Here is a 15,487-nt window from a genome sequence, read left to right as displayed (position 1 = left end):
CCGTGGGGAAACCAGACTCCACGCCTGCAATATGGTGCTTCATCTGAGCTGGAAGTGGTGGAAAGAGCCAGACACTGAACCTGTGGCTGATTGGCCTCCGGTGTAGGAAGCACACAGGTCTCACTGAGCCAGAATAAGTGGCCAACAGTCTGAGAGAAAGATGAGACCAAGATAATCTAAGAAGCCTGGGAAAATACAGCTGATGCTAATAATATGAACATTTATGAACCAATCCCTAGAAATAAGCAATGCTAACAATTAGTCATATTTACTTCTACATTTATAAAACAAAAAAGCATTTCAGATATTGTTGGAGTTCCCTTCCCCAAGATTGTTCTCCTCTCTTTCTCCCAAGAGACAACTTCTAATGCACTTAATTTATATTCTTTCCATCCATTTTTTAATATATATTTAACTATGTCTAGACCTATAAATTATAATATTGGTTTGTTGTCATGCAATATTGTCTTTTTTAGATCTATCTACATTGATATCTGTGGATATCATTCATTTTAGCTATTGTATGTACATATTATACAATATGAACATACCAAAATATATCTACTCTTTGACCTATTAATAGACATTCAGGCTGTTATTTTCGCCATTTAAAAAACACTCCAGTGACCATCAATGGGATTGTCTCCTGGGGTTTATATCTAAGAGCACACTTGCTGGGTTGTAGGGTATCTGCATTTTCCACTTTCTAAAATATTGCCAGATTGCTCTCCAGTGCAGTTAAAACAATTTCCCTGACAGCAGTGGTCTTCTTGCTCCTCATTCTCACCTATGCCGTTGTTAGACTTTTTAAATTCTTATTGAATCTACTGGGGGGTGAATTTTATTTCCTTGTTTGCATTAGTAGTTCCCAGATCACAAGTAAGTTTGGGCATCTTTTTGTTTGTTTATGGACCATTTGGGTTTGTTTTCAGATGAACTGTCAGGTCATATCCTTTGCCTGGTTTTCTATTAGGTCGTTTGCCTTGTTCTTACTGGATTTGCAAAGGTTCCTTGTCAGTTCTGGATGCTAATTTGTGTCTGTTATGCATTGCATCATACACATTAGGTACATTTCCCTGTTCAGTCCTCATGGCAACAACCTGAAGAACACAGGCGCAGAGAGGTTAAACAAATACCCCTGTGCACATGCTAATAAATAGCACATCTGGATTCGAATTCAGGTCTTTCTGGCTCCAAAGTCCATCTTTGTAAATACTACACACACCTCTGTTAAATCAGACTGAAGAATCTCTCACTATATGCCCAGGGTTCTTAGAAAGTCAAAACAGTTTCAATTCAGTGGATGGTTAGTGACAACAGATGTCCCACGGCCACGCAGAAACTAGCACAAAAGAGGGGAAAGAGATGTATGAACAAAACAGGCCATGTTTGTGGTAAAAATAAAAATTAAACCATCTAAAATCTATTCATTCAAAGGGGAACACCACGTTAATAGAACAAGCCAGGACTTTGGCTGCAAATCCAGGCTCTGTTGCATTAGAAAATCACTTCCCATCTCTGGACCTCAGTTTGCTCATCACTAAAGTGGAATAATCTTACTCTTTCCGGGGCCTGTGTGAGGCTCTGCTGTACATGGCACATAGTAGGTGATGAGTATCTGTTCATTCCTATCCCCTCCTTCCTTCTTAGGAAGAGGTTTAGTTCTGAACTCCATTTTGAGGTCTTAAGTAAAAGCTGGTGGTTGAACTGTTAAGCAAGATTGTGAAAGTAAACATAGTCCCAAACTCATTGCTGCTGACATTCAGGTGCTTTTCTCAGCTTTTTCCTTACTCAAGGTCAGTTATTGGTTGGTCTTGTATTGACTCACACTTTGCTATCAACGGAACTAAATTAACAAGGAATGGAAGAGCTCTTTCAGCCTTCCCTCTCAGCTGCTCAGTTGATTATAAATCAACAGGTCAATAGTCACTGTTTATCTGGTTGGCAGGCACAGGTTGCTCATGCTGTTGAAGATTTAGTCAACACTTTAGGAACTCACATGGTTCAGGGACATTTCTGCTGGTTATTCCTGGGGGTCAGGTACCTGTGTAATAGAAAGTATAGAGAACCTTGCATGGGGCAACCTGCCTGCATCTCCATCGAGATGGTACCAGATACTCTAGACTGGCGTCTCCCAATCTGTTCATGAGGTCCTCTCCATAACAACCCCATCTCAGTGGATGACACTGAGCCCAAAATAGTCCCTAGAGATTCATCTTGCTCAGCATCCCCTGTAAGGAAGCACCACATCATAACACCTGTGAGCACAAGTTTAGAAGTTAAACCACTTCAGGTCAAATCCCAGCTCTGTCATCAACCAGCTTTGTGGTCTTAAGGTAATTAATTAAAAGTGGCTTAACCTCTCGAAGCACCATTTTTGTCATCTGTAAAGTGGGTAATAATAGTTCTTATGTTGTAGGAATATGAGAGATCAAATGTGATGATGGAAACCTGGCACGGAGCCTCACATCGAATAAGCATTTGGTTAGTGCTAACAATTGTTATTGGACATACCCCCTCCACACCATAAATTCTGCTATTCTAGAAGTAATCTCTACTCTGCTGTCACCTAACTGATCTCCCAGCGTCCACTCTCAATTTGTCCTTCTCAAAGCCATCAAAGCCATCTGGTCAACTCATTATCCTTCTTAAAACACTTAAGGGGCTCCCTATTGCCTCTGAGAAGCTAAAAGTTCAACCTGTTTATCAAGGACTTCAAAGATCTTCCTGGTCTGGCCTCTGCGGACTCTCCCAATCTTATCTCCTACAACTCTACAGGTCACCATTGATAGGCTGTATTCTAGCCATGGGAAACCATGTACTGTTTACCAAGTGAGGTTCTTTACTTACTTCTTTCTGCCTGGTATGTCCATCTCCCTGACTGTTTCCAACTCATCATTCTCAAGGTCCAACTCAAGGACAACCTCGTCAGTGAAGCCCTCTTTAATCATTCCTCATTTGCTAATCCATACACATAATTTTTTATCATTGCACTTCTCTCTCTGCATTGCAATCATTAATTTCCATGTCTTCCTATTCCATTAGAATAAGAGCTTTTGAGGGCAAGGACCATTACTCATGTTCATATTTCTGGAACGTAGTAGAGTATCTGGCAGCAGGTGTCCAGTTAAACATTTGTTGAATGAAACGTTAAGTGAATGAGTGACTGAAAGAAACAGCTCATTTGGAATCACATTACAACACCGATTCACGGTAAGCTAAGTGTCATCTATGAACAACCTCTAAGATTTTTGCCCACCATTGCCCTTAAACTGTGTGTACTCCATCCTGTAAGCACGATTTCCTTTCGAACTTAAGTGTCATACCTTTTCTACAGGCTTTTCTAGGCCCTGCAGATTCACAGATGAATAAGACATTATTTCCATCTTCAAGGACTTAGGGGCAGACAATCGCAAGTAAGTGCAGATCAGAGGGCATGGTAGCTCCTGAGATCTGGACTGATAACCGGCCTTTACCATTCACTAGATCTGTGAACCAGAGAAAGTCATTTAACATCTGAACCTCAGTTTCTTCTTTACTAAAATAGGGATAATAGTATCTTAATTATTGATATTACAATTAAATCAGGCAAAGTATGTAAAGTGTTATTAAAGGGACGGCATAAAATCAGCACTTAGCAAACGTACTCATTAGCATGGCAAAACTGTAAGAGAGAAATTCAAGGTGGCTGGTTTATTTTGGGTTTCATGGGGGGAAATTGGAACTAATAGCTAAATTAAAAATTTGGCATCAGATGCACAATGGCTAAAGCTCTGGACTTGTTGTCTGTGATGTGAATTCTCATCCTGGCTCTCACAGAAATCAGCTGTGTGACTTTGGGCAAGTGACTTCTCCCTGGGCTTCAGTCTTCTACCTGTAAAATAAAAGTCTTGCAGGGGACTTTATATAATGTATGACATACACCATACGGAATAGAATGGACCCAGCCAACTCACGTGTAAAGTATTTAATTACTTGAAATTATTTTCATAGTATATACTAAGTGAAAAAGTAGGTTATAAAACAGTATGAACCACACGATCCTAAATCTGTAAACATATTTTTGCATGGAGGAAAAAGAAATGACATTCAGTTGGCTCCAAAGTATTAAACAAAGTATTGTTTTCTCTGGGTGGTAGACTTAAGGACAATTTATATTTTCTTATTAGATTCCAAATTCACTACAATTAGCATAAATACTTTTGTAACGAGTAACACTCCAATTAAATATTAATTGTTCTGACACATCAGATAACATGATCTCTAAAGATTGTTATAGCCCTGAGAATTACATTATTCTACATGTGTTTTCACTCAATTATGCCCTTTTCTTAGCATACAAAGATGGTAGTATTAATTCAGTGATTTTATTAGTACAAATAAACTAGTTCAAAATGTCCTTGGTTTTAAGTCTCTGCCACCCAATATCAAGCAAAGTATTATAATTTTGTATAGATTTCTGCCATTTGACTCTCTTTGGAAGTTCTTCAAAAAATCGTGGAAGTACAAAAAAAAATCCTTTTAAATTCGAATCCCAGTTTTCTTTGGATGTTCCCTGGCCCAGCTGGCTTACTATGCAAATTTTTCAGTCTTCACTCAGGTCACATTTTTTCCATCTGAAATACGTTCTAAAGCCTCAAAGACCCTTCATAATAATGTTACTTTTCTTCTGAGTTTGATCTAGTCATCTCTCTACTTTTGGTCAACCACTGCTTTCAAGATGACTCAAGAAGTATTTATGTTAGCTCTTGAAAGCGTGTTTTAAGTGATAAATTGCTGGGCTTAAGAAAAGTGCTCTATATCACAAAGAACAGAATATCAGAGTAGGAGTTCGGGTATATCCAGGAGGAGTTAAACCTAGGGCATCTCCCATTCAAACTAAACGGTGTGGACGAGGGATTTGTTTAAAACACCACCACTAGAAGCAAGCTCATGTGCCACTAGCTTTTAAGCCAGCGAGCTAAGCAAGATGTTTGTCCTGTCCCTATACAGCCGACCCCATCTTTTCCTCCTGAGGACTTATCACCTTTTAACACTCAGCTCTTGAGTCCTCAGTGAACATCCAGCCTGGTTCCTTTCTCTTCCCATGTATTCCCATGGCAACAAGGATGTATCCTTATCAAGGAGCGTGTTGCGTTATGAAATTATCTGTCTATTTGATTCTTTCCTTTACTGGATTGTTTTGAGGGCAAAGACAATGTGCTCTCTTCATTTCTGCATCCCAGCACGTGCCTGGTACACAGTAGCTGCTCCATCATTATGTGCTTGGCTGGGCCTATAGAAAAGAAACACAGTAATGAGTATTACCTATTATTAGCATCTTATCTCCAAGGGAAAGCAGATGGGACTAGGAATTCACAAACCTGAATCTTGTTCCTGCCCACAGAGGCCTTGCTCCCCTGGGTTCCCCTATACATAGCACCTCCCCAAAAGAAAGTACATTTCCATCCCAAAATCCCTGTTCTGCCTGGAGAGCTGGATTGGGCCTGGCCCTGTATTAGCTGGGAGGGTCTTTTAGCATAAAGCTAGATGAGAAGCTGGTCTTGGCAGCTGGGTTAATGCCCCTGTTTCCTGAAGCCCCATGCTACTCTTACTGGTCTCCATCAAGAAACAAAAAGGGAAAGCTGGAGATTGCCCGGGTGCAGCCATATTAATGCTCACTCTACTCCTTCCTCTACGCACTGCATCTCATCTGTGATGGCCCCGTTGTGTCCTTAAGCCACATCAGGATTAAGTCACTCCTGAGTGAGTCTGAGTATATTTGTGCTTGTGGTCGAGAGACAATAAAAGAAGGGAGTGATGTGATAAAAAAAAAAAATTCTGATGACCGTGGAGTAAACAGATGGTAGAGGGTAACGTGGACAAGCTATTGGAAATCATGGTGGTAGTACTCAGTTGCGGAGGTAGAGACGGAGAGAAGTGGATGGACTGGGGACATATTTTGATGGAAAAGCTAACAGGGTTTGGATATTGGGGTGGTGACGACTGACTTCTAGTTTTGTTTTTGTTTGGGGCTCAAGCACCTGGTGCATGGATAAGGGGCATCGCCTGAGGTGGAGAAACCTGAGGGAATAGCACAGGTGATAGAAAGCAAGTCACGACATCCATAGAGACGCTTTGTCTTCTTCCAACAGAGATTTCCTGGGGACCAAGGAGGCGTCGCTGCTGCTGATGGCCATGTTCCTCCTTGCTGTGTTCTACCACGGACAGCAGGTAATCCAACATTTTACTGTAACTACCCTTGGTTATCTGGCATTTCCTGTTACGATAAAACTATCCCACAGTCTCTGCTCTTCTTTGCAGCCAATGACTGTTACCTGCTTGCAGCAAGTTATGATTCTTAATGACTCAATTCCTAATAAAGACCTCCTGAAAAAAACTAAGCGGGAGAAGAGGGTTTGGAAAGCAAGGTGGTTTTAACACCCTTTAGGTATTTCTCTTTCAAAGAGAACATTGTTATAAAAAAAAAAAAAAAGAAGAGCTTGCAATTTCCAACTGAGGCAAACTGGGATCCCTCCCGATTCTATTGCCTGGATAAAGTCATCACTGTAGAAGTTGGGTGCTGTAGTGGGTAAACGATCAAATTCGAGGATGGGCTGAGGCCGGGTTCTAATCCTGCCACTGCCTCTCAGCAGTTTGTGACCTTGGGAAAATTACTTATCTCTCTGAGCTTCAGTTTCTTCATCTCTAAAATAAGACAGTAATCCCTAAATAGGGCTGTTTAGAAAAATCATTTGAGATTCTTGTGCACAGCATTTTGCGCGCTGCCTTATGTAAGCAGAGGAAGTGCTTCATTGTTGAGTTCTCATAAGTAGATAAAGTGCCTACTGTATTGATGCCACTTCCTTAGGAGCCTCTACTCTGCCAGGATCTGGGGTGGGCACTGTGGGTAGCAATGTCCAAAACCCCATCCCTGGCCCCAAAGTTTTCCAGTCTCCTGGAGGAGAGCAGACCCTAAATAATGCAATGGGGGTCATGCTATGTGTGGATCAGACCATCCAAGGACGTCAAGAGTCAGAGAGGCAAGAAATTATTCTGCCTGGGAGCATCATATCACGCTTCACCCAAGAGGTGTCGCCTGCTGTCATCAGTAGGACTTCTCCATGTGGACTCAGACTGCTAATGCGACAATGTCCATCACTTGGGGAGATTGCCATTCCCTGGGAGAGCCAGGCCCTGCCAGCTTCACCGCCCTGCCCTGGAGCCTGGTCCATCTTTCTTTACCCTGCGTGCACTTCAAAAAAAGTAAGCAGAAAAGGAGAAAAACGAAACAGGAAGACTTTCGGCTAGAGCAGAAATAGAAACATATCACTGAGAAATCACCATGGAAACGGGGAGGTAACAAACCCTGAGAAATCAGGATGAAGCAGCCCAAAACTCCAGGAACCCAGAGACACATATTTAAGTTATTTGTAATAAAGGGGGTGGTAAGATGTAGTCAAGGGAGAAAAAAAGAGTAATTTAAAAACTCAGCAAGGAAGAAAAGGGGGAAAGAGCTCCTAAGTACCAAGCTCCTACTATGTGTCTGGTACTTCACCTCTACTCTCTCATTTAATCCTCACAACAACCCCAGAATGGTGGCTCTTATCCATCCCATTTTACAGATGAAGAAAGTCATGTTACTCAGCTAGCGAGTGAGAGACCTAGAATTCAAACCCAGTGCTGTCTCCAAAACCCAAGCTTTCCACTTCTCTACTCTGGACAAAGACAGAAGAAGTTGTCTACATACCAGCACAATCGCCCAGCTACATGCCCACTCAATCCTGCATTGTGACTTTGACTTGTTTTAAAATTTCAGCTGAATTTGTGGTGAAACAATAAGCCAAATGTCAGAGTCTAGCCATTTCCAGAATTCCTCTCTTTAGGTCTGTCTGGTTCTCTGTGAGAGCCGGGTTCATGTCTTCCACGTCTTGATAGCTTCTCGTTACAGAGAACTCCTTAGTCTGACATGCAAATGACAGCCCATTTGAGGGCTATAGAGACAGAATCAGACAAGGCAATCCTGCAGAAAAACACACACACGCTCCATCACACAGGTTGAAACTGACAAGCGAGAAATCCTCAGAGATGGCTAAAAGAGAGCAAGTTCAGAGTGAGGGTCCTAATTCCAAATTAAGAAGGATGCTTCTGCCTCCTCCGTCACCTTAAGAAATGACTCTGTGCCCTGTCAGTGCCCTCTTCCTCAAAACCCTTCTGACATTCTGACTCAATTTATTCTCTTCTCCGTCTGCCCTGGGAAAGCGGATAACCTAATCACGTTATGAATATACATAAAGGAAGAGTATGTAAGTGCATAACGAGGGTCTGGGTGCTTAGGTGACATCTGATTTTTTTCTTTTTTCTTTTTAACTTTCAAAAGGCTTTGAAATTACATAATCACATTCTATAACTGTATCAGTTACAGGTATAGGCTTTAGAGTAGGGTAGAAAATATTCAAACCCCAACTCTGCCACTTAGTAGATATGTGACCTTCAGTGACTTACACAGCTTTCTGAGTCTTAGTTTTCTCCCCTGTAAAATGGGTATGATAATAACAGGTTCTATAGGGTTGTGATAGTATTCTATGAAAATACAATTATAATATACTTATCCCAGTGGTTTCCACGTAGAATAAGAGCTCAAAAATTGTGAGCTATTAATATTTTATTTTGAAAACAAGCCTCTGAAACAAACAGGGAAAGTGTTATTATCCATCTGGTCCCAAGGCAGGAGCAGAGACCCAAGTTAGTTGAGGTCACAAAGCCAATAAGGAAAACCAGACAGAAACAGGACTTACAAATGCCATAATTTCTGGGTACTTCCTCCTTCCACCATGAGTCGCTACCTCTCCATGTTAGAGGAGGTTTATGCAGGATTGCATCACTGCCGTGTCATCCATTCATAGCATCTGTCAGGATCCGACAGATACTGTTCATCGGGATGAAGTCTGTCCACTCTTAGCTTTGCTACCTGCTTCCACTTGTCTCCCTCTGTGACTCAGAGGCCCTCTATTTTTACTAAAGGCTGAATAATGCCCACTGATGCCTGGTACGCAACAGCATCCCAGTGGGAGCATGTGTAATTACACATCTCCAGGGTGACGGAGGCAGTTATGTAACTGAATAATTGGGAAATTTCATCTTGCACATATGTGAAAGCGATATGCCAAACAATTCCTCCTTCTCTGAGGCAGGTGAACATTCTGAATGGTGGACAGGGAGGGCGGGGTCAGGTGCCTCCCCCCTCGGGCATGATTCACTTGCATCCTTGAAGATTCGGCTCCATTTATAGCAGTGGAAGCCACACCTGCGCACGGGGACAGAGATCAATGAGGTCATGTTGCCTCTCGCTTATTTCCGAGTCTGATAAAGACAGGCAATAGGATTGTGTGGCTCAGAAGACCCAAGCCTTGGAACCAAATAGTCTTGAATTTGAGTCCCAGCAATGTCATTGAGAGAATGAGTGAACTTGAGACACTCAAACTCCCAGAGCTGCCTTTCCTTTACCTGTAAACTGGAAACCTGTTATCTGTCAAGTTGCAGACCAGCTGAGTAAGAATGGCTGAATATAGTGTAGGAATTGAGTCACAGCTCAGAGTCAAAATGCCCTGAGTTCAAAGCCAGCCCCTACTTGTGAGGCCTTGGGCACTTGACTTCGCCTTACTCTGCCTCCATTTCCTCACCTGTGAAATGGGCATAATAAAATACCTCCCTTGTTGAGTTGCTGTGTGATTAAATGCTCTTCAATACATATGAAGTGCCTAGAACAGTGCCTGGTCCAAGGCAAGATTTCAGCCAGGGTTAGCCATCATTATGAGCTACAGCCTGGCACAAAACATATGAACAATATGGGTTAGTTCCCTTGGCACTCTTCTCAGATAGCCAATTCTCTAATGGTTTGGTAAAAATCAAGAAAGAGAGTGCACTTCCAAATCAATTGACATTTCTTGAGCAAATTCTGAAGATTTTTCACTGTTAAAAACTCAGTGCCCGTGCCTTCTATATGCTTTGCTTTCTCCATGTCTGCTCCAGCCACACTGTTGACATGATCTCTTTCCTTTTTGTGCTCTTCTGTCACCACTTGGCTGTGAGTAAATCAAAGGAAGAGACTGAGTTTCATGCACCCTTGTATATCCAGCACCACGCACATAGTAAGTACGCTAGATCTTTAGTAAACTGAAGAGGACTACTTGCCTTCCGTGGAGATTAAATAATATGTGATGGATGCCTGCCTTCGTGAGACTGGCTTTGTCGAGAGACAAGGGTGTACGTGGACTAGAGCGTCTCTTCATGGACTTGGCTTCGACGCAGCAACCTGCAGTCACCTGGCCCAGATGTGAAGTGTGCTCCTGCATTGGGGCTGGAAAATCCTTGTTTAAATCAACTCCATATTCCAGATTTCCCTCCCCATGTTTCTCACTTGAATTCAATTAGATGAGAGTATTTCAACAGAAAAGAAATAAAAAGTTCCCTCTTGCTTCAACTAAGCACGCCCTTGTAAGGGGGAAGACAAAACATTTAATTTGGAAATAGTTGTGGATAAGAAGAGACTGTCCTGCAACTGGACAAATAAAAACTTGATACTCTTGAATCCGGAAGGAAAAAATTAAGCACAACTTTCTTCTGACTTTATCCATAGATGCCTTAAATTGCAGTCGTACCTTGTAAATCTGTGTTTTAGGCATTTTGGAATTCTTTTACATGCATCATGTGATTTGGTCCATATAATAGATCCATATAATAATCCATGTCTCTTGAATTAGACATGATGGGGCGATTATCTTTATTTTTTAGGAGAAGAACCAAAATACAAGAAGTCGAACAACTTTTCCAAGGTCACACAGCAACTTGGTAAAACAGTCAGGACTAGTATTCTTTTGTATGACCTGCTGCCTCCACTTATTTTTTTTTTTTCTTATGGAAAATTTCAAACATATACAAATGTATACAAAATAGTATAATGATCTTACAGCTTCCACAATCATCAACTTATATTGTGTCTTTTTTCATCTATGGCCCTATGCATTTCGCTCATTGCTCCTTCCTCATTATTTTGAAGCAAATTCCAGATGTCCTATCATTTCATCTGTAAATACTTCAATGTGTATCTAAAAGATAGAGAATTTTAACCTAATCACAATACTATTAACACGCCTTAAAAAAGAAAATGGTAATTCTTTAACATTGTCAACCCTCCACGCAGTGTTTTAATTCTTAGTTTATAACTATAATTTTCAAGTTTGTTTCAAATAAGATCCAAATAAAGTCCACATATTGCCACTGGTTGATGTGTCCCTTAGTGTTTTTTAATCTATAGGACCACCCTCCATCTTGTTTTTTTCTTGCAATATTTTGTGAGAATTCTCGGACTTCGACAATGTTTCTCAGTCTAGAGTTTGTCAATTGCATCTTCTAGGGGTATTTAACATGTCCCTCTGTGCTGTGTTTTTCCTGCCTTGATAGTTGTGTCTAGAAACTTCATAAGATTCAGGTTCAGTTTTTTCCTGCAAAAATATGTTATTAAGAGTCCCATAACTTCTGCTTGTCTCTCTTTTTTTTCGATGTTAGCAGCTATTGATAATAATAACCTATATTCATTCATTTTATAGCAAGTCATTCCCACTCCTATCAATAGTCCATAATTTATTCGCTAGAATCTGTTTTTAAAGAGAATTTTCTCCTTGCCAACTATTTGTTACCTCCAACTACAGCTCATAAAGCAAAGGCAGGATAAGTGCCTGATTCTTTCCCTATAAATTTGTTCCCTATAAGTTTCCCAGTAAGTTTGTTCCCAAGCATCACCCAGAGGAGACCAATGAGGTCTTCTTTATTTTGGTTATTTTTGAGGAAGATTAGCCCTGAGCTAACAGCTGCTGCCAATCCTCCTCTTTTTGCTCAGGAAGACTGGCCCTGATCTAACACCAGTGCCCATCTTCCTCTACTTTATATGTGGGACGCCTACCACAGCATGGCTTGCCAAGTGGTGCCATGTCCACACCCAGGATCTGAATCGGCAAACCCCGGGCCACTGAAGCAGAACATGCTAACTTAACCGCTGCACCACCGCGCTGGCCCTGAGGTCTTGTTTTTTATGTCATTATGAACTTATGCATTCTAACATATTTCCTGTGTTTCAACCCTTTGCAATTATTACTCTTATTAAAGCTGAACTTATTACATCTTTGACAAGTGAGCGCCTACTCACATTGGCCTCTGGGTCCTTTTGACACAACCCGAGTAGTCTCCAAGCTTGTACATTTTCTGCCCTAAACTTCAGCCATTTCTGCAAAGAGTGTGAGGTCGTTTTTGTAGGAATTGATGTTTTGAAGCCACAATCTGGACCCTGGGAGTGCTCATTGCTACTAGATTTTCATTGTTTCTAGGCCTCGATTTCAGTAGGCAAAGCTATGAGTTCAAAGTGATACTTCCATTTCATAGTAGAGACCATAGGCTGTTGACTTAACCTCATCAATCTTCTATCTGCGTCTCCTTTTTCCTTTCCATAAATTCCAGTTCTCAGTGACACCAACACAATTACTCATTTGCTTTATCTTACAATTCACGTCCGATAGTCTAAGAAGAATAATACAAACACTACCACCTACAATATGATTGTTGTAAACAGTTTTAAGATTCTTTCTGAGGTCTTTTTATCTTCAAAGTATTTCCCTCTACAGATGAGTCATCAGATTGTTGTGTTAAAGACATTTGGAATAGTTTCTCTCCGTGTGATTGCACATGTAGGTTCATTTGTTTATTTGTTTGTTTTTGAAGAGTTTTTAAAAAAACTATTTAGTTTTATAATTAAGTAAAATGTTTCCATGATTCTAAAGTCAAGTTTATAAAACAAGATATAATTTTTTTTTTGTCTAAATTCTATTCTTATTCCTCCACCCTACTCCCTCCCTTCCTCATCTGATCAGTAATTATTTTTTACGGCTTATTCTTCAATTTTTAAAATAAATATAAATACTTATATATATATGGAGAGAGAGAAGTGGCTATCTCCTTTTCTTAGATCAGTGGTGGTGTACCACACACTTTTCTTGACCCTGGAGACCAGTCCGTCAGAATATAGAGAAATAGGCTTCATTTCTTTTTATAGCTGTATACAATAGTTTATTCAACCAACAAAGTGAACACTTTGGTTATTTCTAGCTTTTGTTATTACAAATTCTGCTGAATGAATAACTTTATGCCTCTGTCTTTTTTACTTTTGCCATCCACTGAGACTGTCACACAAGACAAAGAAAAGAAACTAGCTGAATTTTTTTAAGCCCTTGAATTCAGGGCATCTAACCATGTATTTAACAGTGCAGCATATTTTCCATTTCAGTAGTTAAAGACTTTGAATTAATGGCATTCCCAAAGCTATGGTAAATATGGTTTCTGAGATTCTTTAGAAAGGAAGCTGTCCATTTTTCAATGCAAAGGAAACTAGGACAAGAGGGAACTAATGTGGCCTGAGTACCTCCTGTGAGCTACATGCTTATCTATAACTTTCTGAATAATTCCTATTCCAGTCTTGCATGGTCATTGGTGTTCATCCCAATTTTAGAGATGAGGGAACTGAGATGCAGTCACTATCCAAGATACAGTGTTTGAATGTGGGGCCAGGACTCTAAGTCACATTCGCCTCACAACTAGATCCATGATCCTTCCATCATTTGCTCATTCATTCCTTCCTTATTGTGTAGTGATTAAGAGCTCAGACACTAGAGTTGGACTCTGGAGTGAAGCTCAAATCCTGGCCTCCTCATTAACTAATGTGTGACTTTGGTCAAGTTATTTAACCATGTTTGCTTTAATTTTCTTATCTGCAAAATAAGGATTGATAATAATACCTTCCTACTAGGGTTGTTGTGTGAATGAAAGGTGTGAATAGATGTGTATTGGTTAGAATCATACCTGATGCATGATAAGCACCATCTAGAGTTAGCTGGCCTCATTGTTGTAACTTACTTGTTGAATCAACGAATATTGATTGAACATCTGCCTGTGCCAGGCGTGGTGCTACATGGTAAGGATGTAATGTTGAGCAGCTGAAAGGACACCTGACCTCATGGCACGCACAATCTAGTAGAAGACACAGGCATTATCAGATATTCACACAAACAATTACAAAATCACAGGGGCCATAACGCTGGGAAGGCTAGGAAACCCTGTGAAATCTAATCATCCTCTCATCTCTTGGTGTCAGGCAAAACGCCTCCCAAAATGCCCAGCTGAGGCTCTGTTTCTTTTGTGAAGGGTCCTGAGGAGCCTTCCCTGCGTCCCACACGTGTGTGCCTGAAGCCCAACCCTGAGGGTTTACCTGTGTCTTCTCTTCCTCTCACGTGAACTGCAGCTGGAGTACACAGCCCGCCTGGACTTCCTTTGGCGAGTACAGGCCAAAGAGGAGATCAATGAGATGAAGGAGCTGAGGGAACACAATGAGAACATGCTCCGGAACATCTTACCCAGTCACGTGGCCCGCCATTTCCTGGAGAAAGACCGAGACAATGAGGTGAGCCCAGGCTTGTCTGGCTGGCGAGAAGGGGTGGCACTGGGTGGGGTACAGTTGGGCACATTGATCCCAAGCTCTGGGAGAATTCCACTTCCTCCTGTGAGCACAGGAGCATGGAGACCATGCTGACCACAGGGTACAGGTCGCCCAAACCACCTAGCACTGTGGAATCTACACATGGCCTCCGTGGCCTCAGGGACCTCATCTATAAGATGGACATCATAAGATCTGCACTGGAGGACTGAATTGGAATTTGAAAGTTTTATATTTGTGTGTGTGCACATATTTAAAAAAATTATATATGTATATATATTCTTCATTCATTCTTCATTCTCCATATATTATGCATATATGTGTATGTATGTACACATATGTGTATGTATACACACACACACACATTTCCACTTCTGGGTATATACCCAAAAGAATTTAAAGTAGAGTCTTGAAGAGATATTAGTACGCCCCTGTTCACAGCAGCGTGAATTATAATAGTCAAAAGATGGAAGCAAGCCAAGTGTCCATCGACAGACAAATGGATAAACAAAATGTGATATATACATGTAATGGGATATTATTCAGCATTAAAACGAAAGGAAATTCTGACACATGCTACAACATGGATGAATCATGAATGCTTTATGCTAAGTGAAATAAGCCAATCACAAAGAGATAGATACAATATGGTTCCACCCTTGTGTTGTACCTAGAGTATCAGATCCGTAGAGACAGAAAGTAAAACAGTGGTTGCCAGGGGATGGGGGAAGGGGAAAAATGGAGTCAGTGCTTAATGGGTACAGTTTCAGTTTTGCCAGACAAAGAGTTCTGGAGATGGGTGATTGTGATGGTTGCACAACAATGTGAATGCAATTAGTGTCACTGAACTACACACTTGAAAATGGCTAAGATGGTAAATTATATTTTATGTGTATTTACCACAATTTAAAATAACAATAAGAATATAATGAAAATATCTATGTATATGTACATAGGTACATGTGTATG

General features: G+C 40.9%; 1 protein-coding gene across 4 annotated transcripts in view; it reads left to right on the top strand.

Annotated features, from left to right (window-relative positions):
- The window catches only part of ADCY8 (adenylate cyclase 8), a 217,675-nt gene that overhangs the window by 180,214 nt on the left and 21,974 nt on the right, over window positions 1-15,487 (top strand). For all 4 annotated transcript variants that reach the window (XM_023648978.2, XM_001916500.6, XM_070221828.1 and 1 more), the window contains 2 exons: window positions 6,135-6,213; window positions 14,327-14,485. In XM_023648978.2, the coding sequence (XP_023504746.1) occupies window positions 6,135-6,213; window positions 14,327-14,485 (238 nt within the window). The remainder of the gene's footprint in view (window positions 1-6,134; window positions 6,214-14,326; window positions 14,486-15,487) is intronic.

This window comes from Equus caballus, chromosome 9, assembly GCF_041296265.1.
Source record: "Equus caballus isolate H_3958 breed thoroughbred chromosome 9, TB-T2T, whole genome shotgun sequence".
NCBI lineage: Eukaryota > Metazoa > Chordata > Mammalia > Perissodactyla > Equidae > Equus > Equus caballus.
Note: the sequence above shows the minus strand (reverse complement) of the source record. Positions and strands in the feature narration are given on the sequence as shown.